General features: G+C 47.9%; 1 protein-coding gene across 2 annotated transcripts in view; it reads right to left on the reverse strand.

Annotated features, from left to right (window-relative positions):
- The window catches only part of SNX29 (sorting nexin 29), a 534000-nt gene that overhangs the window by 157798 nt on the left and 348356 nt on the right, over positions 1-27846 (reverse strand). For both annotated transcript variants that reach the window (XM_072753833.1, XM_072753832.1), the window contains exon 17: positions 1991-2046. In XM_072753833.1, coding sequence (XP_072609934.1) covers positions 1991-2046 — 56 coding nt within the window. The remainder of the gene's footprint in view (positions 1-1990; positions 2047-27846) is intronic.

Raw genomic sequence — 27846 nt, forward strand, 5'->3', positions numbered from 1 at the left:
ATTCTCACATCCTAAGTTTTGGGGCTCGGTTGTTAGGGACATACACATTCACAATTGTGAATAGGAACTATTTAGTTACCATTGTTGTTTGTGCCACCAAGGAATACTGGATCTAAGGACAGTGAAAACTGCTCGTGGGGGTCAGGGAGGGGGGTGAGGTGCTGCTTCAGTCTGAGGCATCACAGGGGCTGGAGGAAACAGTGTTTGGAGTTGGCCAAGTTGGGGAGGGTAGGCTGCGGCTGGGAAAGATGCTTCAGGCAGGGGTACTAATGTCTATGAAGGACACAGAGCCCAGATGAAGACTGCCTAGGTCTGAATCCTGCCTTCACTGGGTCATATGGAGGATGACACCCATGTCACAGTGTTGTCAAAGGGACACTGTGAGGGAGAACTGTGCCTGGCACAGAGGAAACGGTCTGGAAGGAATGATCCCGAGCAGGGAAGACCAGGTGACTTAGAGGAGTCGAGGTGGCTAGGGTGGCTGTGTGCAGGGAAGAGACAGGGGAGGGCTGAGAACAAATTCAGAGGTCAGCAAACCTTCTGTGCAAACTACATGAGGGCTTTGGGGTTCCATCTGCAGAGAGGAAAATGGTACTTCCCTCTGACTTTAGTGGAGATGCGCAAACCCATGGGAGGGGCTGCACGTCTGCGGGAGAGAGATGATAGAGCTGGACCAGGCAGCGGCTCCTTGAGGACAGGGGCTGTGCCTTACTCATGCCCTCCGTCAAGGACCTGGCATGCCACCCCCCCCCCCACAGAAGGTGCCTGGTAAGTCTGTGCTGTGACAGTCAGCCTTCTGCCTCACGAATGTGTCTGAGACACCCCCCCACCTCTACGCTCTCACCTCTCTGCCAGGTTGTCCTGTTGCCCCCAACTAGGCTGCCATCCCAGAATCCTCCTCAGCCTGTACCTCGCCCCCCGCCACTGGCCCATGGGAGGCAAGCTCACCCCTGAATTCCATCCTTCATGACTTCACCTCACACTGCCAGAGGTGTGAGGCTACCAGCCTGACAGCCACTCAAGCACCGAGCAGCCTCCTGAACCCTCTGCCTTTTTCATAACCTCCCTGTCATTGCCACGCCTGCCCTGTGAGGTTGGCATCACAACCTCACGGTGTAAGTAAGGAACTCGGGCCAGCCTCTAGAGGCTTGCCCGAGGTCATAGCAGGGGGAGGTCTTGTAGACAGGACTCAGGATGGGTCAGCCTGGCCCTGCTAAGTGCTCTTTCTGATGTCCCGCCCTATCTCTCCAGAGGAGAGCTTTGCCCAGCTGACACCTTCCCTCAGGGAGGCTGGGCCTTCTTGCTCCGAAGAGCTGAATGAGAGCAGGGAGGCTCTGCTGGGTCCTAACTTGGCACTCGCTCTGCTGCCTTCACCAACCCAAGGGGGTTACCCATCCAAACCCCAAAGCAACATGATCTCAAGAAGTCTGAAGACCATCTCAGGTCTTCAGGGGTTTACCATCGGAGGCACCAGAGAGAACCACAGCCAGTAACCAATGAGACCCAGCCTCAGAAACTCTAACTCAGGAGTTACAAGCTCAAATTCCTCTAGGAGACACACAGATAATGAAAGCAGAGAAGCAGGCCAGAGCCAGGCACCGGGGGCAAGTGGGGACCATGGTCAGCAGAAGAGCACACACCCCGTGTGAGGGAGGCGGCTGCTACTCAAGCTCTGTGGCCTGGTAGGGAATTTGAGTCTTTATTTTTTCTTTTTAAAGCAAAATTTACTTTCTTTATGTGATAGCTTCCAAGTCTTAAATGTCAACCGAAAAAAATTAATTGTTTTCCAGTACCCAACAAGTGAAATAAAATATGTATGAAGGCCAGACTCGGGATGCAGGGGAACAACTTCTCACCTCTAGGATAACCAAATCAGCCCATGCAGATTTCCACCTAATTTTCGTTTTCCCCTGTGCTCCTCTGGGACACAAACCACACAACAGAGTCCTATTTCTAAAGGGCCCCTCGTGAGCAGATGCTGTGGACTTACATCTCAAAATCCGACAAACTCTGGTCTTCGGATGTTTGACTCAAATCTCCAGGCACCTGCCATCAGGAGAGGGGGAAGGAAGAAAGAAAATGCATCTTGGTTACTGTAGTTTGCATAACCACGCAAGAATTTTGCCGCTCAATGATCCCTGAACATTTCCTGTTCAGAATGAGGTGAAAAAGCAGTTACTGGGAAACAATAAGAGATTTTGTGGAAGGATGGTTAGAGACAGTGTTATGGTAATAAAAACATGCCACCATGAGGGATCTCCATTATCTTCACGGAGAAAGGACTGTTAATCCTATTGAGATAATAGCAGGCCTGTAAAATCATGTAATTTTGGATCTATAAAGGCCTAATTAGGATCTGAGATGCGACATATCAAATGAGCAGTGGAAAAAATATTCACTGTTACTGGGATGAAGATCACACACACAGACACACCTAGTACATAAACCCAAAAGGCCAACGTCTGCCCCCAAACGGCTCTATCCTTCCCCCCTCGTGATGCATGAGCAATTTAAGGCAGAACACAGCTGCTGCTTCTGACTCACAAGGGCCCCATGGGAACACGACTGGGTAAAAGAAACTGTGCTGCCTGGCACGATGGCACGTACTACATAAAGTGGATCCCAAAATGGTCAGCAGTAGTAGATGCTCCGTAAGTGGTGACGTTATGGTCACACTCAGAGAATGTCAAGTGGCCAGAATTTCAGAATGTCGATGGAAACCGGGAGGAACAAGGGCAACAGGGGAGGGTGTGGGCCAGTCAGGGGAAGAACATTTACTTCATGCTCTGCACCTGTCAGAGCTCTGGTGTTACCTGCAGTGGTCATCAATCTTCCTAACCCTTGCTGTCCGCCCCAGGCCCCCTCGGCCTTCATGGATGAGGGAACAGGCTCAGGGAGGCTGCGACCTTGCCCAAGGCCACACTTGCAGGAACTGGATCTAAATTGCGGGCTGCCCAACTTCAAAGGCGCTTGTGCCACAAACCCTTGGCAAATACACGGAAAACCAGCTATGAGGTGGAAGAAAGCAAGACTTGAAGTCTTTCCAGGGAGCCGGAGATGCCAGAAGGTAACTCCATGGTTCTGGAGACAGTGCTCCGGGGCCACATGGCTCAGGGTCAACTCTGGCTCCATCTGCTCCTGACCCTGCAGCTATGAGCAAATCATGTGCCTCTGCTGTGCCATACTGTCCTCATAGGTAAAACAGGTGTGGCAGTCTTGTAACTCCCAAGGTGGTTCTGAAGACCCACAGAGTATGCCCAACAGTGCCTGGCAGGTAGGAAGGTCACAATACCTGTGAACTGTGCTAATAATATGGCAACTGTTGAGGAAAGCAGTATGTTAGCCTTAATACCAATACAGAATCTGTCCTGCCACCCCAAGGGGTAAGCTCTCACCCCACATATGGCAGCCCAGAGGGAGAACCACCCAACCTGAGCGCTTGACAGATGTGTGGAGCTAAGCAATTATAATGGGCTCCAGGATCAGGTTTTGCTAAGAAGCTGCTATTGAGAGATTCCTTCAAACCCAACAAGGAGAAACCTGCCTACCCCCAAGTTGAGAAATCCTCAGTTTCAAAAAACCAGGGTGGGAGGGACGGGGGTGTCATTGTGGCCCTGCTATTGTGTGAGCATCATTTTTCCTATGGATGGCTGGGAGGAGAGAGGATAGAATCTATTAGGGAAGCCTGAGGCTGGCCCACAATCCCTGAGAACATCCACATCCTTTGATCCAGATAGCTCACTCTCAGGACTTATCCAGACGAAATCATCAAAGACCTGGACCAGAATTCACATCAAAGATCATTCCTCTTTCAATTGCTTAGACAAGTTGAAAAACATTTTTCAAACAATCTAAAGGTCCAACTATAGAGAAAATGATTCAGGAGATTATGGCATGTCTGTATGAGATGACCAGATTTTTTTAAATTTTTTTTATTATTATTTATGATAGTCACACATAGAGAGAGAGAGGCAGAGACACAGGCAGAGGGAGAAGCAGGCTCCACACACCGGGAGCCCGACGTGGGACTCGATCCCGGGTCTCCAGGATCACGCCCTGGGCCAAAGGCAGGCGCTAAACCGCTGCGCCACCCAGGGATCCTACCAGATTTTTTTTTAATGAGTTACATATGCACAGTCATGAGGGTACAAACACAACAATAATTGTGGAGAAATATATGAGGAAATTAACAGGGGCTCTCATTGATTATACAGTAGAAGTGGGAATGGAGAGAAGGGCTGAATTTTCATTTGCTCTATTTCTATTAAGATGAAAAAAGTATTTATCTTTTGAATAAACCGTTTTAGAAAAAAAAAATTTAAATGCATTTTTGAAGAACAAAATAGCTTTCCATGTGCTATAATGAAAAGATCTCCAGGACAGATCAAGTGAGAGCATAAGCAGGGTGCAGGTGGTAGGTCTAATACGCTACCTGGGGTGCAAAAGTAGAGAATTAGGACTATCAAGTTGGTTTTGCTTTTGCTTCAAGAAGCATCAGCAGTGAACTTTAAGACATCTAGAAAAGAGGGCCTGGACAATTGGCAGAGAATATGGAAAAGGGTTGTTTTTTTTTTTATTAAACACTTTTTTTTTTACATTGTTTGAGCTCTGAAATAATGGACTACCAATTAAACATTTAAATAAAAACGTATTATCCCACCAAAAGAGTGCTTCTGATAAAATTTTAATGGCACAGCAAACAACTCCGGGTTTAATAAAAAGGCTACTGGGAGCTGCAAATGCTCAGTCTGGCTCCTCAGCGTGACTTAGGACGTCCACATATCAGTGAGGTCAGAACAAAGCAGATCGGAGATGACCCTGGCACAGCTCGGGAGTGACAGAGGGCAGGTGGATTTGCAGTATGCATGTGAACTTCCTTGTACTGCCTCCAATGAAGGTGCATTACTTATGCAACCAGAAACAGACACATAATACATATTAAGTGTCTCTCTTATTACTGTGTAAAGTAAGAAAGATGCTCTTTCTAATCCACCCCACCATAAAAATGCACTTGGCTAATATACAGAAAGCCAGAAATGAGAGATTTTGTCTTCAAATGCTCTCATGTGTATGGGACGGAAAAGGACAAGGGGAGACTCAGAAGGCACACCACCGTGCAGACACCTCTCCCCTTGACTCTTCCACACAGAGCCCTGTGGCCACAGCCAGGAGTCTAGCACCTTCTCTGGTGGGCCTGTGGGGTGGCTCTCAGCTTCTCTTCTCTGAGCCTGATCTGGGGAAGGTTCTTCTGGCATGATGGGAGAAGCAGGCAAGGAAACTGGGGGAGGGGCTCCCAGGCTGTGAAGACACCTGCTGCACATTACATGCATCAGGATGCCGCCTTTAAATCAACCTCATTTCAGAACGGAAGTGAACAGATCTTGGACCCAGGGAACCAGGTGAAGGAACAGGAAAGGTTCTGACTGGGTCAACCCCACAGAGCTAAAGAGAAAGGTGGCCAGAAGGACTGATGTAAAAGAGAAGGTAAGGGTTTTAAGGACAGACATCACTTTACAATTTTATTTTTTTTAATTTTTTTTTTATTTATGATAGTCACAGAGAGAGAGAGAGAGAGAGAGAGAAAGAGAGAGGCAGAGACACAGTCAGAGGGAGAAGCAGGCTCCATGCACCGGAAGCCCGACGTGGAATTCGATCCCGGGTCTCCAGGATCACGCCCTGGGCCAAAGGCAGGCGCCAAACCACTGCGCCACCCAGGGATCCCTACTTTACAATTTTAAAAACAAAAAAGCTTCTTCTAAAACAATTCTCAGAAGAAGGCATTTTCTTCACAGATCAGTTAACCCTTGGGGGTCTGACTTGTAGGGAACATTTTGGACAATGGATTTAGGTAGCTGGGAGGTGTTAAGCCCTTTTGAATTGGGAGCTTTTCTTCTAATTATGTGGCATTATTGGTATCAGCAAGCCAGGAGACATTTTTGTGTCTATGAGTTCCGGAGAGACTGACTGGAAAAGAATCTGTCAACTTTCTGACCTCTGTGGAATGTATCTTGCAAATCAGGCCCAGCTCGACAGTACCTGCATACTGATAACTGATGCCCAAACCTACCCAATCCTTTAACATTTTGTCTTTTCATGCTGTTTATCCAGACTGGTACCAGATATCATCTAGGGCTTACAGTCATCATCCAGAAAGATGATTTTACTCCAGTCTGGAAAAGGTTGGGGATGGGGGGCAGACAGTATTTTCTAAGAAAAATCAACTTTCTAATGTCACTGGCCACAAACATCCCTTGTAATACCTCCTGAAACTGCAGGGAATCCTGGAGGACAGATATCTGGAACATAGCCTGTGTTTGGTTCACCCTCAACAGCGGGCATAAAAAAGTCATCAACAGCATGGAGCCCTCACAGACTTCTCCCTGGCCCTGCAGAGAAGGGAAGTCCCCATTCCGCCTGTCCTCTGGGAACTCGCACAGCAATACGCAGGTGCGGGAAAGGCCGGACCCATTACCGTAGAAACACAGCACCCAGGATTCCCGGTTCCTCCTGGACAAACACCCCAGGGGCTGCACGCACATGGGTAGGGACAGAGCGTGCACAGAGAATCTGCTTCTGGGGCACGTCAGCAAAGATGCTTCCCCTGTCTCTCCTGACTCAGGATTTCCTGGATTGCTGGCAGGCTGGAATGCCCACATGGAATTCAGACACTGGTTCACCCTGGTGCTCTGCCTGGGAATTCCTCAAACCTAGGACTGGGGCTCAGATAACAGAGATTCTGCCAAAAAGAGAAACAAATGTGCTGAGTAGATGCTTATTTAAATAGAAAGGGAAGGACAGAAAAAGAGAGGAAAGAGCTAATCAGGCAACCGCCAGAGCCACAGGAAAAACTCTACCTCCTTCTACTTCCAGGATCAGGATCCTGGCAGGAGCAAGCAAAGATGGACAAAGAGCCCTCCCCTTCCTTGGAGCTGCCCTTACTTGCAGTCCTGAGGTGCTGCAAACATAGACACACCACCACCAGGTATAGTCAAAGGCTTTCTGCTCTTCAAAGTGCTTTCACATCACAACTCATCCCATATACCCTCCTCCTCACAGCCCTGTGGGCACACACAGATGTCACCCCCATTTCACAGGCAAGGACAAGAGGACTTGGTTTAAAATAAACAAAAGAGGGATCCCTGGGTGGCGCAGTGGTTTGGCGCCTGCCTTTGGCCCAGGGCGTGATCCTGGAGACCCGGGATCGAATCCCACGTCGGGCTCCCGGTGCATGGAGCCTGCTTCTCCCTCTGCCTGTGTCTCTGCCTCTCTCTCTCTCTGTGACTATCATTAAAAAAAAATAATAATAAAATAAATAAAATAAAATAAAATAAATAAAATAAAATAAAATAAAATAAAATAAAATAAAATAAAATAAACAAAAGAAACAGAGATGCCACGAGGCCAGCACCAACTGCCAGAAGAATGAATGCACCATCTTGGATGTCCAGCTCAGCTGAGTCTCAGATGACTGGAGCCCCAAGCAACAGCATAAGATGGAGCAAAATCACTCAGTCAAACCACAGAATCGTGAAACAAAGAAAAATGTTGTGTTTTTAAGTCATTAGGTTTTGGGGTGGTTTGATACACAGCAAGAGGTAGCCCAAAAAGTAACTTTCTCAGGGTCGTTCAGCTAGTAAGTGACAGAGGTAGGAGTCAAATGCAGGTCATTTGGCTCCAGAAACTACATTTTTTACCAAGCTATGCAGCCTCCTACTAAGTCCCCAATCTTTGCATTTTGCTTCTGCACACTGACAAGCCCAGAAGATAAAGTAACCTAGGTCCACAATGAAGAAGCTCCACTGGTATAAAGAGCTCTGATGGAGAGACGGACACTCAACCCCTTAAGAGTAGGTGTGCACAGGTATACGTATGGGTCTAAAACCCTAAGCCTTTCTTCAAGCCTGTTTTCTCTGATGCCACAGGGTGCTTTCTGGGCAGGCACCTGGCCTGGAGGAACAAGGCACAGGCTCAACCCAGTCCATGGTGACTGCCTTTCTCCCCAGGAAATCCCAGGACCTTTCTCATCTTTGGATACACACATCAGCCTACAGACTCCAAGCAGAACACATCAAGTCCCAATGGACTGGCGGAAAATTGGCCACTCTGATCATTAGAGAAGGCTCCCGCTGATTGTTAGAGAAGTCACCCGGTTTCAACAAACCTGGTTTCTTCCTCACCTACCCTGTGACACCTGTCTCTGAGTGCTCTATTAGAAAGAATCAACAAAGACAAGGGGACCCCCACTCAACAATGTGTTCAATACCTACTATGTGCCCACCTATTAGCACATTTGATCCCCCAAATAATGTGTGACACAAGAATTATCTCAAGTCATGTTCATTTCCTCTCTTCCTCCAACTTGTTAATACAGCTGGCCCTTTTCTCACCTTTCAAAACTCAGCTAAAATATGCATTCCTAGAGACCTCTGCCCTGACTGCCAAAACTCAGTGGCACTCCATTGCTCTCTCTAGGGTTCACGGGCAGCTGGCCATTACTCCATTCTGATCAGTCTGCGCACCAGTCCCTCCCTGTGAGCTGGACGACACATGCAACTGTGACACATGACAGCCCCGCCCTGCGTCGACACTGAATTAGTATTTGTGACTGATGAAATAAATGATAATATAAGCTGTATTTCCACACTGAAATGTCAATCTATTTTGAAACTGCTTTGTAGCAAATTCGCAATCTTCACACATGATAAGGATGACTTGGTCTGGAGATAAGAAAAACCAAAGGAAGAGAATTGTATTCTCTCTCTTCTAATTACACGGCTTTCAGATTTACCGCTCAGAAGAAAAGGCAAAAGGCAGATATGACGGAGCAGCAAATCTTTGTCCCAATCACGAAATGACACCCATGATTTATGTTTTCCAGAGTCACTTTCTCCTTCATCGATCTTTTCAAATAGCCTTCCCTTAAGCAATTAGCTCTCACTTTGCAGTGCCAAAAATGACAACTATTTCCTGGCCCCCCTACAGCCTTGCTTTCTCATCTCATTTCTTTAATAGGGAACAAAACGTGCAATGGCACAGCTGTCTTCCAGTGTGGTTAGACAAGCCAGAGGACAGGCAGGCCCAGGCCTGCCCTTTGAGTATGAAGTCAGCCTTAGCCTCTGGGCCTACCAGGGGCAGCCAGCCCAGGTCTGAACCACTTTCAGGCTTCTGGGCTTTATTTTTTTTAAGTTTTTATTTATTTATTCATGAGACACACAGAGAGAGAGAGAGAGAGAGAGGCAGAGACATAGGCAGAGGGAGAAGAGGCTCCTTGTGGGGAGCCCAATGTGAAACTCTAGAAACTCTCTATCCCTGGGCCCTGGGATCATGCCCTGAGCCAAAGGCAGACAGACACTCAACCACTGAGCCACCCAGGCATCCCTGGGTTTATCTTTTCATCTCTTCTTTTGTTTTATAAACAAACAGAGGCATTCCTGTGGTTTAAAAATCAGCTGAGGACAAATACTCCATTGGGAATAAAGAACTGGCAACAAAGAGCTTTCAAGAGTTCCTTACACTACCCTCCAGGAAGTTCCAGAAGCTTGAAGAAATGAGACTACTACACTTCTGTGAATTAGATTTTGATGTGTCTGCTTCCCAGAAAAGACTAGGAGGGTCTCAATGACAATATTCCCGAGGCCTCAGTGATATAAGGCGTGTGCTAATTGCTCAATGAATGTCCCCACTGGATGGAAAGATGAATACACAGAGAAAGGAAGAAAAGGAATTTCAGGGAAGAGGCATGAGGAAAGTATCCAGTCAACTCAGAGTGAATATCAAGTTTCTTTCTAAGGAATGAAGATGCACAGACAACATAGGTATACCCAGCTCTACAAGGACATACACTGCAATGCCATTTCTGACAGTTAGAGCTGGGTAACTAGTAATGAAATGGCTCCATAAAATAATGGTACAGACAGAGCCCACCTGCACCAGTGAGGACTAGAATAGCATGGGCCTCCTCTGCTAACAATAAAAATGGCCTCCAGGATATAATGTCAAGTGACAAACACAAGACACAAAACAACAGGTCAAGTACTATTTGATCAAGAAGCTGGAAGACAGATATGCGTGTGTGCTTGCATCTCCATTAACTGTTTCTAGAAAGACACAGGAAACTGCCAAAGTGGATGCCTTCACAGGGAGGGCAATGAAAAGGAAGGGTGGGAGGAAGATACAGTTTTTTTTTTTTTAAAGAAATGTTTCTCTTTTTTAAGATTTTATTTATTTACTCAAGAGCGACACAGCGAGAGAGAAAGGGGGGGGGGGGCAGAGACACAGGAAGAGGGAGAAGCAGGCCCCATGCAGGGAGCCCAGTGTGGGACTGGATCCCGGGTCCCCTGGATCATGCCCTGGGCTGCAGGCGGCGCTAAACCGCTGCGCCACCCAGGGTACCCACAGAGTTATTTTTTACTATACAACTTTATACCTTACCAAGTTTTAAGACACGAGAGAGTAGTCAGTTACCCTTTCAAAAAATAAATGTAATGACTTGTAATTTTAAATTAAAGGGAAAAAGTAAAAAAATTAAAGATTAAAAAAATAAAGGGAAAAAGTATTATGTCTATGATGGGGAGAAGCAGGAAAGTGCTCTAAAAGGAAGGGAGTGGGGACCGACAGGGAAGGGGCATCAAGGAACATTCTGGGGTGACAGCAAAGTTCTGGGTCTTGTGCTACACAGGTGCATGCACTTATCAGAACTCCCCGAGCATACAGTGAAGATGTCATCATATCTGCAATTTGCTTTGAAATGCATTTTAAAAAAAGATGAATTGATGGAGTATAAAGGAAGGGAGAGAGAGGGATGGATGGAGGGATGGAAGATAAAGCAAGCACAATAAACTGTTAATAGCAGGATCTATGTGGTGGCTATACGGTATTCACAGTGAAATTCTTTAACACAGTCGTTTTAAATTTTTCAGATAGAATGTTGGAAAAAATAAGTTTTGATCAACCATGAAGAATAACCAAATTACCTTTCTATTCTCTGCACAGAAAATGACATAATATCACTGTCTTATAAAGAAGCCTTCAGAGTATACAGCTTAAAAATGTAGGAGAGAAAGTGTTATAGAATTGTGTCAGATGGTTAATATAACTACTTTGTTTTTCTGGATTCTGAGATATTAGTGGTATTTATCAGCTTTTTGAAAATGAAAACATGGGGCTCCTGGGTGGCGTCAGCTCAGGTCATGGTCTTGGGGTCCTGGGATAGAACACACATTGGGCTCCCTGCTCAGCGGAGAGCCTGCTTCTCTTCTCCCTCTTCCTCTGTTCATGCTCTCTCTCTCTTGCTCACTCTCTAAAATAAAATCTTTAAAAATAAAAATAAAATAAAAGTGAAAACATGTTATTTCTTCATCAATAAATAATATTTTGAGAAGGACCAGACTCGGACTTTGGTCAGCTGGGACTGAGTTCTGACTTTGCTGTGTGGTCTAAAATAAGCCACCACCCTTTTCTGTGACTCCTTCCCTCCAGTACAATGGGGCAACAGAAGCTGCCTTGTGGGACAGGCCAGTGCCTGGCTGAGAACAGGTGCCTGCTAGGTGGCAGCCAGGCCCACCTTCCTGGGTAGAGTTCAAGGGTACTGCACAGACTGAAGACTGGGGCTAGGCAGCCCTCACCCACCAGTGAGGGGCCAACTGCTCCACTCCACAGATGCAAACACCTGCCAGCCATTCAGACCCTGCGTCCACAAATTCATACTAAACTCCTCTTAAGGTCCAGGCACCCTGGTGCCAGGGAGGTGGCAGCAAACTGAGATACAAAACCCTGGGGCTCACGTAGCATATAATCCAGCAGGAGAGACCATCTTCATCCAAGCTATGAACACCATTACAGTGGGCAAGTCTGCAGAGAAGAAAAGGGACAGCAGAGGCGTCTGGGAGGGGGACTGAGCAGAGTGGTGTGGAGGGAGGGCGGCTGGAGACGAGGCTGAGGGATGAAGGTAAAACAGCAAGACTCTGGTCCTTGATCAGACAGTGAGAGGCTCCCAAGGGAGTAAGCAAGGGAGAGCCTGGGCTCATTGGCATTTTGCTAATCTCTCTGGCTGTAGAGTAGTTCCCAGGAGGCAGGCAAAAGGGGAGCCAGGAGGTGCATGGTTCTGATGCACACACCCCACCTCAACTGTGCGCACGAGAGGATTTGCCAAGCTCTCTGCCCATCGCCCTCCCACCGATGGATTTAAGGCTCACTTGTAAGAAAGTGCACATTAACAACCGTCTCCAGTTTCTCTAGGCTTAACTTAACTAAGGCATGAAGCAATTCTCAAATATCCTCAGCCCATCTCCAGTGAAAAGACCTAGGCTCATCATAACAAGCTAGAAGTGCCAACTAGTCCAAGCTCACTCCTGCGACACATGAGCACCATGAGGCCCAAGAAGGGAGGACATGGCCTCACAGGGGCTGCACCTCCTACCGCCTCACACCATAGAGGGCATTCCTACCTGCTCCTGGCAAGCGCCCTGGATTTTAGTAGCTGCCCCCAGAGCTCCGTGGCCACAGCTCCTCCTCCCCCCACACTCTTCAGCAGAAACAGGATACACTTGGATCTGATCCCCATTTTGAGTTTCCAAGGAAGGGCTCTGCTTAAAGGGTTACACGAGCCAGATTTATTTGAAAAGAAATAGTTTAGAATAAAACACTGAACGAACTGCTTCATTCATTCTCATTTCACCCTTAATTCCCACTCAACAGCCAGAGAAAAAGAGGCACAGAGCAACCAGTAGACACCAAAGGAAAGTACAGGGTTTGTGCAAAGCCTAGCACCCAAAGCCAGCCACTCTCGCTAGGACGACTGTGTAAGTGGAGCGCACGTGTAGGATTTCCCAAAGTGCCTCCCAGTACATCTGAAACAGCCACTTAGAACCTAGCCAGGGGCCACCAAGCAGCATTTAATAACCATAGAAGATATAACAGATGTTTAAGCGACGGGTCTAAGCAGTTCATTATTGCCGACAGGAGTAGGCGTGGGTGCATTTGGGCTGACCTGCTGGAGATGTCAAACTGCAAAGAAAACCAGAAGGTACTTACCAGGTCTGTCTCCTTGCCAACAGCACACTCTCTGTGAGCGTGCAAGGGTAGGTGTGTCACTGAGAAACCCTCCACGCTGGCACTTCCAGCCCTGAACCCAGCACCTCCCCATACTCCAGGATAAGAGGCGGGCAAACCATGGCCCATGGACCAAATCCAGGCTGCTTTTGTAAGTAAGTTTTCACTGGAACACAGGGACGCGTGTACAACATTCATCACCTGTGGCTGTTTTCCCATTACATCAACAAAGCTGAGTAAATGTGACAGCGACAGTATGGACCCCTTCTTAAAACACATACTAAAACACGTTCTGTAATCTGGGCATTTACAGAAGAATTTTGCTACCTCCTGCTCCAATTGATGGCAGAGCAGCTACAGGAAAATGGTTGGTGATTTCAGAGCAACACTTAATTTTTCTTGGTGGGTGGGGAGGAAGAAATGTTTGAGTTCCCCAGCTTCATGATAGGAATCTGAGAGGTTGAAGAATAAAAGGAGGCCCGGATTGTGATGGAGAAGGAATGATAAAGAACAGCATTGGAAGATCCAGGCCTTTATTTACATTTATCCATGAAACAGAGCAACTGTTTAGTAGGAGCGTGTGTCCCGTACTCTGCAAGAGGCTCAGGGAGGCTAAATGATGTGCCCACCGACACAGCAAGGTTCAAAGCCAGGCCCGGCTGAATCACCGGCTGCCTCTCCACCAAGAAAAGTGGGTCCCAAAACAAGAATCCAGGCTCCTCTCTGAAGCTTCCTCTCTGAGCCCACAAAACTGAGCGCCTCTGGAAGGCTGCTTCCTGTAATGAGCGATGAAGACACGCAGGTCAGAGAGCACGGGTATGCCCGGGTCGGCTGCTGCTAACATCACGCAAGGGCTGTATTTTTACCATTACAAGTGCAATGATTATGTCTGCAGATGAGCGGGCACTGCTCATTTTTGAACCAAAGCGAAATGGCTCTGGAATGTTTCCTCCCAGGATTCTTCCCATGGGTTTAATTTCTACTGCTCACCAATAAGACAGCCAAGTCCTGGATGCTGCTTAAGGCACCCGGGGTAGGTGGGGAGGGGTTTGCTTCTCAAGAAGCTCCACATTAATTAGTTTTGGCTGTGGAGGTCCTCGAGAAAAGACACAGGGTCTGATATCTTAAGATCAGGAGGACCTGGGTCTCACCACTTACTCACGGTGACTTCTTAGGCCTCGGTTTTCCTCATCTTTAAGATGGGGCCAGCGCCCAAGACTTCATCATGTTTGCAAGCTGCCCAGCATACTGCCCACTCTGCCTTAGTAGGTGCTCGGGCACTGCCGTTCCTCACCCTCCTGCCCCACGCTGCCCTCCTCACCCCCTCCCTGCACAACAGGAAGGCAAATCCGGCAGCTCCAAACTTTACAGTTCCCCCTCAGCTCATGTTTGATCAGACCCATTTCCCACTTGCGGGAATCCAGCCTGTCCCCTCCTCTTCCAGGCATCCTGATGCCTGCGGCCCCTGTGGGGGGTCAGGATGCTACAGCAAGTGCCAGCTTTCTCCCAGGTTCCTGCAAGTTCTAGAGCCCCTCAGCCCTGCTGTGAGGAGCAGAGAACCAACACAGCCTGGCTTGCCCCCTGGTGCCAGGGCACCGAGGACTGTGTTCTGTCTCTGTGTGTCAGAATGAAGACCTGCTGCTCCCTTTTCTTTGACCTGTCCTCACTTCTGGAACAAAGGCTTTTTATTTTCTTTCTCACCCTTCATCTCTGTTCTTATTTACACTGAGCTGCCATCTGCATTTGCCACATGTTTGGGAATGATTTATCCTAGGCTACAAATGCACCCGTGCATTTTCCATTCCTTGTAGTTTCAAGGTTTCCATCTGTTTTAAAGCAGACCCCACTTCCTGAATGGTGTTTTTTTTTTTAAAGACTTAGAGATTTAAAGATTGAAGAGAGAGAGAAAGAAAGCAAGCAAGCAAGCAGGGAGAGAGGTAGAGGGAGAAATAAAATCCCAAGCAGATTCCATGCTGAGCACAGAGCCTGACACAAGGCTCCACCTCACCACCCTGAGATCACGACCTGAGCCGAAACCAAGAGTTGAAGGTTTAACTGACTGTTCCCCCAGGTGCCCCCTGAACAGCATCTTACCAAGAACCCCAACATTAGTGGCAGTGCCACAGCTACTTGACCAGACAGCAATCGGGTGGCTATGGGCTAAGGGGCTCAGTGCTATGGAATGAAGAGTGGGACAGGGAGCCAGTTGCCCACCAGACAAATCAGGGAAGCATCCTCCCCTAGCTCCTCCAGATAGAGCAAGGCCCTGTCAGTGCCAGCACCTTGCTTTCAGTGTGTCGTTTCAAGCCACCAGATTTGTGCTCATCTGTTACACGTACTGACCTCTTGCTCCATGCCCAGGCCCTGTTAGCCACTCCACGTACAGATGGGGAAGCAGATTCCCAGAGTTGACCTGACTAAAGGGCACAGGGTTGTAAGTGGCAGAGCTGGGAGTGGAACCAGGTGGTGTGGGGTCCAGAGTCCACAGCAGGATAGGACACCATCTCGAAAGAGCATGGCTTTGGGGTTAGACAGGTCCAAGCTTGCACTGAGACCCTGCTATCCTGGCCAAAGCCCCGGGCTCTCCAGCCTTGCATTTCTCCGTGATGAAACAGGCAGATACTACTTCCCAGGCCAGCCTCACTACAGATTAAGTGAAAGAAACTGAGTACTGCTGTGTTGTATCCCAGGGCCCAACAGAGAGGAAGCATTCCAGAAGTTATTTCCTAAAGGAATAAGCAGGGGACGGCCTTGGTGTCGTGTCATCTGCGCGTAGGGACGGTCATTTCAAATTCTGAGGGTAGGGGCTGGCCAGAAGACACGTTCCTCTGTGAAGAACACGATGACTATAGGGGAAAATCATTTCCTAAACTCACTCACCCAACCTGTCCCACTGTGCTAACAGCTCTTGGAAATGCCAGATGGGTGGGGGGATGGGAATGGGGGTGGTTAATGAAGCCCACAGAATGGTTTAAGCATTTGATAGGAGTTAGGATAGCCTTAGGAGTTCCAGGCTGCAGGACTCCAGGACTAGGGCACTGAGAGCAGCTAGTGAGAAAGAATGCCTAAAACTGAGCTCTCTGTCCTCAAACACCAAAATGGCACATTCCAGAACCTGCCTCCTGGACAACTTGTGTGATGTTTAATACTGGAGACTAGCAAGAACTCCAAAACAGCACCTTCCAGAAATACCCATAAGAGTAACTGCCCCCCTCCCCCCCAGCACACACACCAGTGCCTCCCATGACCAGCTACACAATGGCCTCATCACCACTGGGCAGCACCCACTTGCTGGCATTGATGACTGAGGAAGCCAATCAGCAAAACCCTCAATTAGAGCCCCAAACTGTCACCACAGAGATTGGACACAAGAAACAGTCCTGCCAGGGAGAAATCTGCCTGATTTCCAATCTGTCTTCTATCAATAAGCAGTAAATAATGAAGTTTTGCTAATGAACAAGACACCAGGCACAGGGCCATTTAAAATCCATTTCATGATCACAGCTCCCAACGTGCGATGTTTCCCCAACACCCTTTGAAATGGACTTGGAGATGTGTTTGGAACAAAGTCAAAGCAGCAAGAGTGCACAGTCCTGGACCCTGCTCTCCTCTCTGTTTCTCACAGGCTGAGCAGCAGCAGGCAAGTCATCTCCCTGCTCTGAGCTTTGTTTCTTCCCCAAGGAAAGAAAGGGACAAGATAAAGGGGTAGACTGGAGCTGTTTGCTGCCTGGAATCGGCTCACCTTCTGGAAAATCCGCTACCGAGAGATCTGTGTGGACTACACCGTGCGCCTCAACCCTGGATGAGCACAGAGTCACCTGTGGTTATCCTGTCCTTGTGGTCCTAGGGACAGGTTCAACATCAGCCCATGAACAAAGCCAGTTCGATCCGAGAGAATGTGGGGGATCTGGGGGGCCGTGTTGGATGGAGTTGCATTCTTTCTCTTGATGACGACTGGGAGGTTAAGCAGCCTGGCACCACTACTCACCAAGCTCTACACTTTTCAGTTACTCAGCAAAACAAATTCCTTGCTTTGCTGACCTTGGTTTGGCTCCAGTTCTGTGCTTCTGCCACTGAAAGCATCCTGATACGGAATCAATGGGTCCTTCCAGCTCCAGCATTTACTTGTTTCTATGGGACTTCCTAGGAAGGTCAAAGTCCTAAAAATAACAACCCAAAGGAAATCCTTCCATCCCTGCTGCCAAGGAGTGACCGGGAGTATTTGGGGACACATACCATGTCGGGCCTACCTCTGATTCCCAGTTCAAAGCACAGTACCCGGAACTCAGGAACCCCAGACCCTCCCAACACATGCACTAAAGGAACAGATCACTAAGACAGAGACTTGCCAACCGTGAGCCCCTGGATAAGCTGGACTTCTCTGATCGGCATCATTACCGTGGCCCAAACCACTTCCAGCATCACTGCTCATGAGTGGTTACTAGGTGCCAGGCTTTAGAGCTCCACACAGATCGTTTGACGGAATCCTCACAACCACCCTGAGAAGTAAGGTGCCACCTCTGGGGGTCAGCAAGGCTATCCACAAATAGCCCTCTTTCCAGGTGCCTGGCAAAGACGTACTTCCCCTCCCAGCTGCACTGAGATGCATCTGTGGGACTCGATTTGCCAATGAAATAAGAGAGAAGTGATGTGTGTCCTATCTGGGGAGCAGCTTTGGGAAAGAGTGTGCGTGGCCAGGCTCTCCTGTCCCTCTCCCACGGCCCAGGTCTGGGTGTGAAGATGGTGAGGAGATGGTGCAGAAGCCCAGCCACTCTGTGCTGTGATGACCCTGCAAACCAGCTGGCTTGGGGTTTTCCATGCCAGCCTTGCCCACATGTCCCTGGCTGGAAACCCCAGGCACCAGGAGAACGGAGGTGCTGGTCACCTCTGCGTCTCAGAAGCTAAGAGTCCACCCCAAAGCAGGACACAATCACAGATACCTAACGCCTCCAACCTCAAGACACGTGAAGTTACAGACTTGTGAGAATACTTCCTACAGGGTAGAATAAAGCAAGCAATGAGGATGGAGGGAAGAGATGATGACAGCAATAGGACTTAAGGACCAGGCCGGGGAGCCCCCTCCCCCACCACACAGTCCTGCCACAGGAGCTCTGTATTAGACATTTCTATATAATCAATTGCTTTTTTTCTATACAATCAACTAAAGAGAAGCAGTAATTTTAGCTCAGACGCCTTCTGACCAAAGAGTGAAATAAAACTAGTTACAAGATCCTCTTTGTCCATAAAATAACCCATGATTGCTCAGAAGCAGCACAGCTTCTCCTGGCGTTAGGACCTGAGAACTCTCACCCACAGGTGCCCCTAAAGGGGACAGGGGTGTGAAGGAGCACGTGTGTTCAGTCAGTTGCCTGTGCTAAGCAGCCTTCTCACACACATCCTCGTGGTCCCCATTTCCTGGTATTCCTACCCTGGCATGGCCCCCTTTCCTGGAATGTGGGTGGCACCAGTGATTTGCTTGTAGGGCCTAAGTGCTGAGGTGCCACTCCCGAGACTCGATGGGAGCCAAAATACTGGGGCCTCACACACTGATACTGCAGTCAATTCAAGGGGTACTCCCCACCATCAGCCCATCTCCAGGCACCAGCATGACTGGGCTCCATTCGAATACCACTTATACTGGGGCTTACTAATGTTATCTCTTAAATCAACTTACCCTTTTTACTTATAAAATTTACTTAAAAATGGGGGTACCTGGATGGCTCAGTCAGTTAAGCGTCCACTTCAGCTCAGGTCATGATCTCAGGGTCCTGGGATCGAGCCCCAGGTTGGGCTTCCTGCTCAGCAGAGAGCCCGCTTCTCCCTCTCCTTCCCCACTTGTGCAATCTCAATTGCTATCTCTGTCTCTCAAATAAATAAGATTTTTTAAAAAGTACTTAAAAATGGAATCACTCTAGCAAATAGCAAACCAACTTTACTTGCTATACATACAAAGCAAAACAGATTCGATGAATGCAAAACTTGAACTCGAAGTGTTAGTGGTTCTGAACCCTGTCTATGTTAGAATCACCCAGGGCAACTGGGGATGTCCTGGCCCCACTCCAGAGACTCCCCTTCAGCTGACCTGGGGGTTCAGCCCCAGCATCTAGACTTCTAGATACCATGGTTGACCAGCACCCTGACGCCTACCCCCTACTTTGTCAGGGAATCATAGAAGCGATAAAGACAGTGAAGCTACACCAGCACTGCTGAACTGTCCCCCTGGCAAAAGAAAACACCTTACCCTCCCTTGTGGGGTCCATGTTGCTTAACACCTGACACTTGAACAACGTGAAATTACCCTGCCAAAGAGCAGGACCAGAGGCCTCAGGCCATGGGAAGCATGGACCTGAGGAGCAGGCAGGGGCACCTCCCTGGGCAGTCCTCCACAGTGTGCTCTCTCACAACACAGAGATTCTAGGTCATGGGTTGGGGGGGGGGGTTGGTGGTCTCATGTGGCTGTCCCCTCTACAATGCAGACTAAGGATCCAGGGGACAGTCCAGGGCCTGTTGTTGCCAGTGCTCAAGTCAGTACCTGACACACAGAGGACATGAATACACATCCGGTGAATAAATCAACAAGGTGTCATCCACACTGGATTGAGGGGTGATGGGTGGACAATATCATCATCCAGGGAAGAGGTGATGTTCTCCATGGGGGCACAGAACAGAACGAGCACAACTTCTCTAGCCAGCCCTTATTCTTCCAACAACCTTCCTCCAATTAAGCTCTGGCTTGTTCTAACAGCCACCAAGGAAAGCAGGCATTCTCTCTGTGACTGATGGGTAATTTCATACTCAAATTGGAAACTGTTTAAATCGAGACATCAGGAAAAACAGAGGCGGGAGACATATGATAGCTCCTTACACATGACAGCAAATAAAAAAGGAAAACAGCCAATGTTGATCGTCTTGTGACACATACACTTGTGGTCCCTCACGGGTGTGTGGAATGGGTACAGAATGTTTAGCAACGGTCACGTTCACCCAGTATTTTCTGGGCACCCACAATCAGGACGCTCCTGATTGTGACGCTGTGAGAAGTACAAACTAATAGTCGTTCATTCAGCAAATATTTCATAGTCTCTACCTGGCCCTGGGGACACAGTCATGTATAAAAGGATGAAGGGGAGAGACGGTAAATAAACAACGCTATGCCAACTAGCCGTCAGGGCTGTGCAGAAAAATAAAGCACGGGGTGCTATTTTACTAAGGGTTAGGATAAGGTAATATGTGACCCACTACTTTGAATCATTTAGAAGCAGTATTTCATTTAATTCAAACCTTATACAACTCTCTCTGGTGGGCAGCGCCAGTCCTATTTAAAGATGAGCATATGAAGACTGAAAGAGTAGGATACTTACCAGCCCCATCACTTACTGGCTACAAGGACTTGGGGACAGTCCCTACTGTGCCTCTGCCTTAGTTCCCTAGTCCCTGAAGTGGAAACCAGGGTACTTACTCCATGCACTTGCTGCTGCACATAAAACACTTGGGAAAGAATCTGGTATACAGTGAGTGCTCAAATAAATGTAATCTGTTGCTATAGGTTGAAGTATAAATGCCACTCCCATGTTTTGTTTTTTTTTTAAGGATTTCATTATCTGATGCCAAAGCAAAACGATACTTGCCAAACCAGAGGATAATGTCTGTAAAGGAACCATGCTGACTGACACCACCATTCCCTCAGTCTTGCAGGCCCGTCCTCCTGACTGATCTCTACTCATCCTCAAAACCCAACTCCAGCATTTCCTCTCTGAAGCCCTCCCTGCCAATCCCATCATTCACTCAACCCACCACTGTGCTACTATTACACCCATCCCACACAATTCCATCTCTTGTTTGTTAATGCGTTTACTCAACAAATGTGTCTCGAGAACTAACCATCACACATAATCCTCCTCCATCACAATTATGTGTGAACATATCTCTGTGTCCCCTCCACTGCAGAATGAATGTGTGTCCAGCAGAAAGACTTAACTGGGTAGAGCTCAACAGAACAAATTCATAAACAAAGGATGGCATAAGAAAAGCAGACAAAATGGGTAGCCCAGTGAGGAAAGGAGGATTATAGGAATGCAGAGGAAGTCACAAATAAAAATAACTCAGTACTGACAGGGCCACAAGGGGCTGGGAAACAAGCTGGACTTCAAGGGCTAGGAAAGATGCAGAAGAGCAGGAGGGAAGGAGATGCCAACTCATGCTTATGAATGGAGAAAGCCAAGACTCAACCAGCTGTTAAAAATCGTAAAGTAGGGATGCCTGGGTGGCTCAGTGGTTAAGCATCTGCCTTTGGCTCAGGTTGTGATCCCAGGGTCCTGGGATCAAGTCCCGTGTTGAGTTCCCCATGGGAAGCCAACCTCTCCCTCCACCTGTGTATCTGCTCTGTCTCTCATGAATACATAAATAAATCTCTCTAAAAAAAAATGTGAAGTTTATGTGAACACAAGAGTGTATGGGAAGAATAGATACCAAACCTCTTCGTAGGAGCAATCTCTAGGGGAGGGACGTGTATTTTTTACTCTGTTCAATACACAGTTTATATATAATTTATTCCAAAAATGTATTTTTGTTTACACAACTTAGAAAAAAACTTGAAACTGTCTCCTGAAAGACAAAAGGCAGAGAAGCAAGGCACTTCCCACAGTATGAAGAGCAACAGCAAATGGAAGGGGCAGCAGAACCTTGTGACCCCAGAGCCAGCAGTAAGAGGTTAGCAAGACGGTGTGAGTCAGGTGCTGCTCCAGCATCTGCCCGATTCTCTTTCCAACAAGGCTAGAAGAAACACCGGCACTGTATCAAGGCACTGGGGGCAACAGATGGCTGTGAGCCCTGCAGTAGTGGGAGGGAGTGATTCCCTACAGAGGTGACACACTCATCCTGCCAAAGGCCGTGATGCTCCAGGAAAGCAAAAGGAGAGCCTCTTTCCCAGGAGAAAGGGGACCTAGGTTTTTCCAATTTTATCAGAAACCTTGGTCAAGTCAGATCCCAACTGCCCAGCTGACACCACCAGGCATACCTCAAAGCACAATCACCCATCTTGGTATGGACAAACTCCCCAGTTTTTGAGTATCTGGTAGATAACAATCTGAATCTTAGTCAATAAAATAATTTTCCTCAAAAATAGGAGCAGCCACTCTGCAGTTACCATGGGCAAAAGGGCCAAGAACCTGATGGGCAATTCCAAGATGGCACCCATCCTTCAGGAAGAGGTCATTTCCAAAAGAACAGATCAAGGGAACCAATAGTTTGGTTTTATCAAATTAATCAGGGATCCCTTTACCAAGATGCATCTGTTCCAATCTAACCACAACATATCTAGGCATAATGTACTCTGGATCCCATAAACCAACCGGCCAGGGATTCAACATCCATGAAACACAGAACAAAAACAGCATTTTTCCTTTTTACTGGAAAAAACATAAATGCACTTAAAGAGGATGGGGAAAGCTTCCAGAGCAAACTTCTAGGTTATTTTGAGGTCTACATGCCATTCTGCTAAAACTGCTCACTGCCCAACACAGCAGCCCTCAGTTTATGACAGGCCAGAAGAGAAGTAGAGATAGGCCTTAAAAAAAAAAAAAAAAGATTATAAATACTAGGAAGAAACCTAACAAACATGAAGAAAGTCATATACAATTAGTAGGAAAGATAGAACTAATCAGAAGGGAGCTCTATTATCACAGAGAAAAATTTATTAAATTAAGGAATAAGTACATATGATGTATCTAGTTATAGAGTTTGTTATAAGTACTACCATGTGGTCATGTATACTTAGAAATACTGTGTTAATTTAGCAGAAGCAGAATAAGTTGGCATTTAACGGATGTGTCTTGGTCAGAAAGGCTTAGAAGACATGGTGGTGACAGAATGGAACAGGTTGGGACTATCCACATTTTGAAGATGACAAAAATGAGTCCAGACAGCACTGCAGTCTGACCATGTGGCACAAGGGCCTAGCCCAGAGCAACCTTTACAGTATCCTAATCACAGGAACCCCTCTACCAAGCTAATGACATCCCTATGTAGGGAAAACTACATGCCAATAAAACACACAATGGTCAGGAGCAAAGCAACCCAGGGTCTTGAGGTTGCTACCCTTGGGGGAGGCAGGGATGTAGTGTGGGAGCAGCTTCCACAGAAGGCAGAGTGAGATCATAGCTACCTTATTACATAAATAACAGTGGGCCTTGCTGGCACCAATAATGTGTGTGTGTTGAGCATGGGATTTTGGTTCATGCGAATGTGAGCATCTGGGTCAGATGAAAACAATAGGCTCATTTCAGGAAGGACTTGATGGCACATAAAAGGGGGCACAGGGGCTCTGAGCACAAGAGCATCTTGGCTGCCACTGCTTGCCAATTTGGCTGGTGGGGCTGGTGGCACTGTGGGCAGCCGACTCAAAGGAGCCGTTCACAAAGCTGTGCTGGGGAAGAGAGAATCGGTAAGATGGGCGGTCAAAAGCCACCTCGTGATCTTGGCTTCTATTTTTTCAGAATCAGTGGCAGGACAGGTGTCAGAGTAACCCCCACGTAGACCTTTATCTCCAACCAAATTACAAAGCAGCCAAACCAGAGAGATGCAAGCCACATAAAACAGATTCTAGTCTTTGACCTCTGCAAGGGCAGAGCCCGCACCTTCCACATCCGCCACATTCCCACAATGTGCCCACGTGCTGCATGAGACAGTCACACAAAACATGAGAAACCGACAGGCAGTCGCAGCCAGTGCAGCAAATCCCTCGCTCAATGCACAGCTGAAATCATTACGGAGCACCAGGTGTATAAATCTGGACTATTCCGTACCTTGCCAGTGTTTCCTATTTGCATCAATATGAGACCCGCTTTGGGGCAAAGCTTGCACATGCTGCATTTGCCAGCAGACACAAAACTCTCATCCTCATGAAAATGTATTTTCAAAGTTCTGCACCCATAATAAGCCCTGGGTAGCCAGGCGCTGCCCACTCGAACCGTAAACTGTAGTCCCCCGGGGCTCTCCCATGAAACCCACCTACCCATGGTAAGAAGCCAGGCATAAACCAGGGACAAGAGTTTAACCCAGGCACAGTGGGGAGGCAGACTGGCAATTTGGAGAATGCTCTGCTTTACCAGCAAAGTGCATGTGATCACTCAGGGTATTTGCCTCTGGACAGAATAAGATGCTGGACTCCAAGAGGGGCTTTTATTCTGGGACACAGAGAGGTCTAAAGCGGGTTCTGCAAGCATCTTTCTGGATGATTTTGTGTCAAAAACTAACATTTCTAAGCTAAGCCTCTATGTGAGACATATTTTTAGTAGCCTCTCTTAAATGGCACTTTTAAAAATAATCTCCTTCAAGACGGTAGACGATTAAAACACTGATGGTCCAAGTACTGAATTTAAAAGCCTCTTATAATTTGGAACACGATGTTTAGAGCTGCTGTGGGGCCGCAGACAATTTGGTACTTGATCATTAGATATTCTGCAAGTGTCACCCAGCTGAAAAATATATTTCTTATTAAGCTTCTCTACTTAAATAGCATCAGCCCCCAAATGAGATCACTCCCTCTGAAGGCTTTAACGATACCAAGACAGTCCCAGGAAGCATTTCATTTCAAAGTGAGCCATATTAAAAAACTTGGGATGAGGTTCTTTTTCCTCCTTCCACCTCACCCCTGAATTTTAAATTACTTGTCTTCCTCTCCCACCACTAGCTCAGTCATTTCAACAGTAGAAGAAGGTATCCCGTGGAAACACCAAGCAGCTTAGAGCAAGGATTAACAGCAAATCTGTTATCTGGTAGAAACCAGGAAGGCACCTTAATGGATAATCAAGTATCCTGGTTAACAGAGTGTTACCATGGATACCGCATCAGAGGCTCCATGAGGGACACTGTGGGCCCGGCCCAAGAAGAGGGACATGGACATGGAGCCCCGTCTCAGGGAAGTGATCAGTCTGCAAGGGAAACAAAGTTCAACACAAAAGTGTTAAGACAGTGAGACAAAGGCCGCAGCACCAAGTGCTGTGGAAAGCCAGACTAGGGCGCAGGGCTCAGGAGGGGAGCGGCCAAGAGGGGAGAGTCCACAAAGGCATTCAGGGAACTGGATCCTAAGCCACTTCACAGGGGCCCGGCGCAAAACACACCAGTCGGACGAGGAAGAGGAAATAGAAGGGATGTGAGTTTGTCGAACAGTGAGCATCTTCACGCCACATAGCAACGCAAATGCTCACAGAAGGAGAGAAGGTGGGAAGGAGCAGGGAGGAGAGAGACAGAGCCGGCTGCAGAGAAAGGCTCAGGCACGGGCAAGAGACAGGCAGGCAGCCGGAGACCAAGGCACACGCAGGAAGTGGCAGAGAAAGAGAGCCACAGATGAAGACGGGTAGAGGCCGAGGGACAAAGGAAGGAGCAGAGAAGGAGCTAGAGGAGCAGGAAGGGAGGTAGACACAGGGGAGAGGACAAGCGAGAAGCACAAGAGACAGGAGGAGAAACAGAGACTGAAGAACAAACCAAACAGAGCAGGAGAGAAGTGAACACATGAGAGGAGGAGGACCACCTGCTCTCTGGCAGCCACTGGGTAGGAGGCCCGAGTGCCCAGGGCACAGTGCTGCCCAGATGACCGAGGCCCCAGCGAGCTGGGGCCAAGCAGAAGGCCAGTCAGAGCCAGCCTGCTGCACCCCGCAGCCACACGGCCTCACCCCCTGCCCCCTCCAGCTCCCGCGGATGGTGTGCCAGGGCAGGCCCGGGAGACAAATGAGGCTTCCGTGAGCTCCCTGCCAACCAGTGCGTGGGTAACTTGGCCCTAAGTTTCCCAAATGCATTCCTCCAAAAACATCTTAGAAAAGATGCTCCTTGGGGAATTAATTTTAGGAAATAATGCATATATTGCATGGTTCTCTCTACCTCTTTTGGAGAGCTACGAGGCAAAAGTGAGAAGTGCTACAGCAAAAGAGAGCTTGTCGACCACACTCTGGTTCTAATGATTTTCCAGATTATTCCATCACCATGCTTCCCATTTTCTAGAGGCACCACCTTTACACACCCTTTGAATCACAGTTCTGCTTTTTGGGAAACTGCCTTCTCCAGATTCGGAGTTTCCAAAAGAGCCCATTTGCTATCAGGAAGAACTGATTAGTATGCTTAAAAAAAGAAACCACTCTGATGTACAAAGTGAGATGGGGAGACAAGAAAGGGAGAGATTCATTTTGCAGGTAGGGAGTGGGAAGGTGTGAGAGCTTCACCACAGAGGAATGGGAGTCTTTGAAACCACCCAGTGTGTTGGCCTAGAGCACAATAGACACTACATTTGGCTTGAAATGAAAAAAAGAAAAAAAGTTAAAAAAAAAAATGAAAGCATAAGCGGCATGGTATTTAAAAAATGAGAAAGGACTCGGTCCACATTTGTTGCTACCATGAAGCTGCATGCCCCAGGCTGAGTCACAAAATCTCTCTGCACCTCCGTTAGCTCAGCCGAAACCTGGATCTAATCCATCCATCACATAGGGCCGTGCTCAGGGGGAGAGGATAGGAACGGACACCAACATCAAGCACCAACTGACCATGGCTAATGGGGCGGGAAGGTTGGGGGGCAAGTAAGAGTGCAGTGATGCTGCGGGCAAGCAAGCCACAGGGGCTAATGCTGAGTCAGGGCAGGGCAGTGATTTTACAGGCCTCGGAGTCAGACCCTCCTCAGGAGAGGGGATTTAATTAAAGGGTGCTTGGGACAGAAACAGAGACCCACCACAGGGGCAGAAAAAAAGAGGAATCCAGATTCAATTATGTAAAGTGAGACCAAGTTTGCTTCCCGAGAGCGGAACAAACTCGCAGGTAATGAGTCGCTTAGCCTTCAGCTCTCCCCACTGGGGACTTTAATTGACCTCCATGCCTTACAGTCTTACAAGGTTCTATTTCTCTGTCTCCATTTATTATTCAAAACAGGAGCTGTTCTACCAGAGAATTCTCAGGGCTGTAATCAAATCCCCGCTAAAGGAAAAAAAAAGAAAGAAAGAAAAAACTCCGGCATTCATTCACATCTTATACCAGAGGGGGACAAAGAATAATGAGCAGAGTCCTAAAAATACTTACATTCAAAAAAAAGAAAATGAAAAAACTTCAACCCCTAATCCCAAACTCATTCTTAAAATAAGTGACTTGGCTTAAAAGTCTGTCACCGAGAGCAAACAATGTCCCTGCTCCTATCTTTAAAAAAAAAAAAAAAAATTATTTGGTCCATGCAGTCCTCCCAGGCTCTGTGCAGATGAAGCTGTCGCACAGCGAACATTTACAGAGTACCTACTATGTGCGCTGTGGTGCCAGGCACTGGGAATTCAGAGATGAAAATGCTCAGGCCCCTGCCACATTCCCACCACTGAGTGGTTTTACTGGCAAGTCTCTTGCTAAGCGGCCCAGAGATGCCACTTTACTCCCCACTTGGAAGAGCAAATTGGGATGGTTTCCAGATAAAGCAAAAACCGGTGCCCTTGAGGCCCTAGAACACTGCAGTGGTGTGGGAGGCAGTCTAATCCAGGGGCAGCAGGGAGCCAGGCCCAGTGGAAATGAAGAGAGAAGAGGCAGAGATTCCATAAACAGATGCTTCTCACAAAGGAAGAGAAGCCTCCAGAACTGAAACTGAGCTTCAGATTTCCTCCTTCCTTTGGCCCTTGCTGTCTGACTCTGGAGCAGGCCTGAGGCAATGATGACAAGGCCAAAGTGTCCTCTGTGGGGTCACTGCCCAAATGGCCAGCCGTTCCCACAGCCTGCAGGCCCCTTAACACCCACTTTCCTCTCCCCCATCTCTGGCCATCACAACCTGCACACACACAC

The sequence above is a fragment of the Vulpes vulpes genome, chromosome 3 (assembly GCF_048418805.1).
Source record: "Vulpes vulpes isolate BD-2025 chromosome 3, VulVul3, whole genome shotgun sequence".
Lineage (NCBI taxonomy): Eukaryota > Metazoa > Chordata > Mammalia > Carnivora > Canidae > Vulpes > Vulpes vulpes.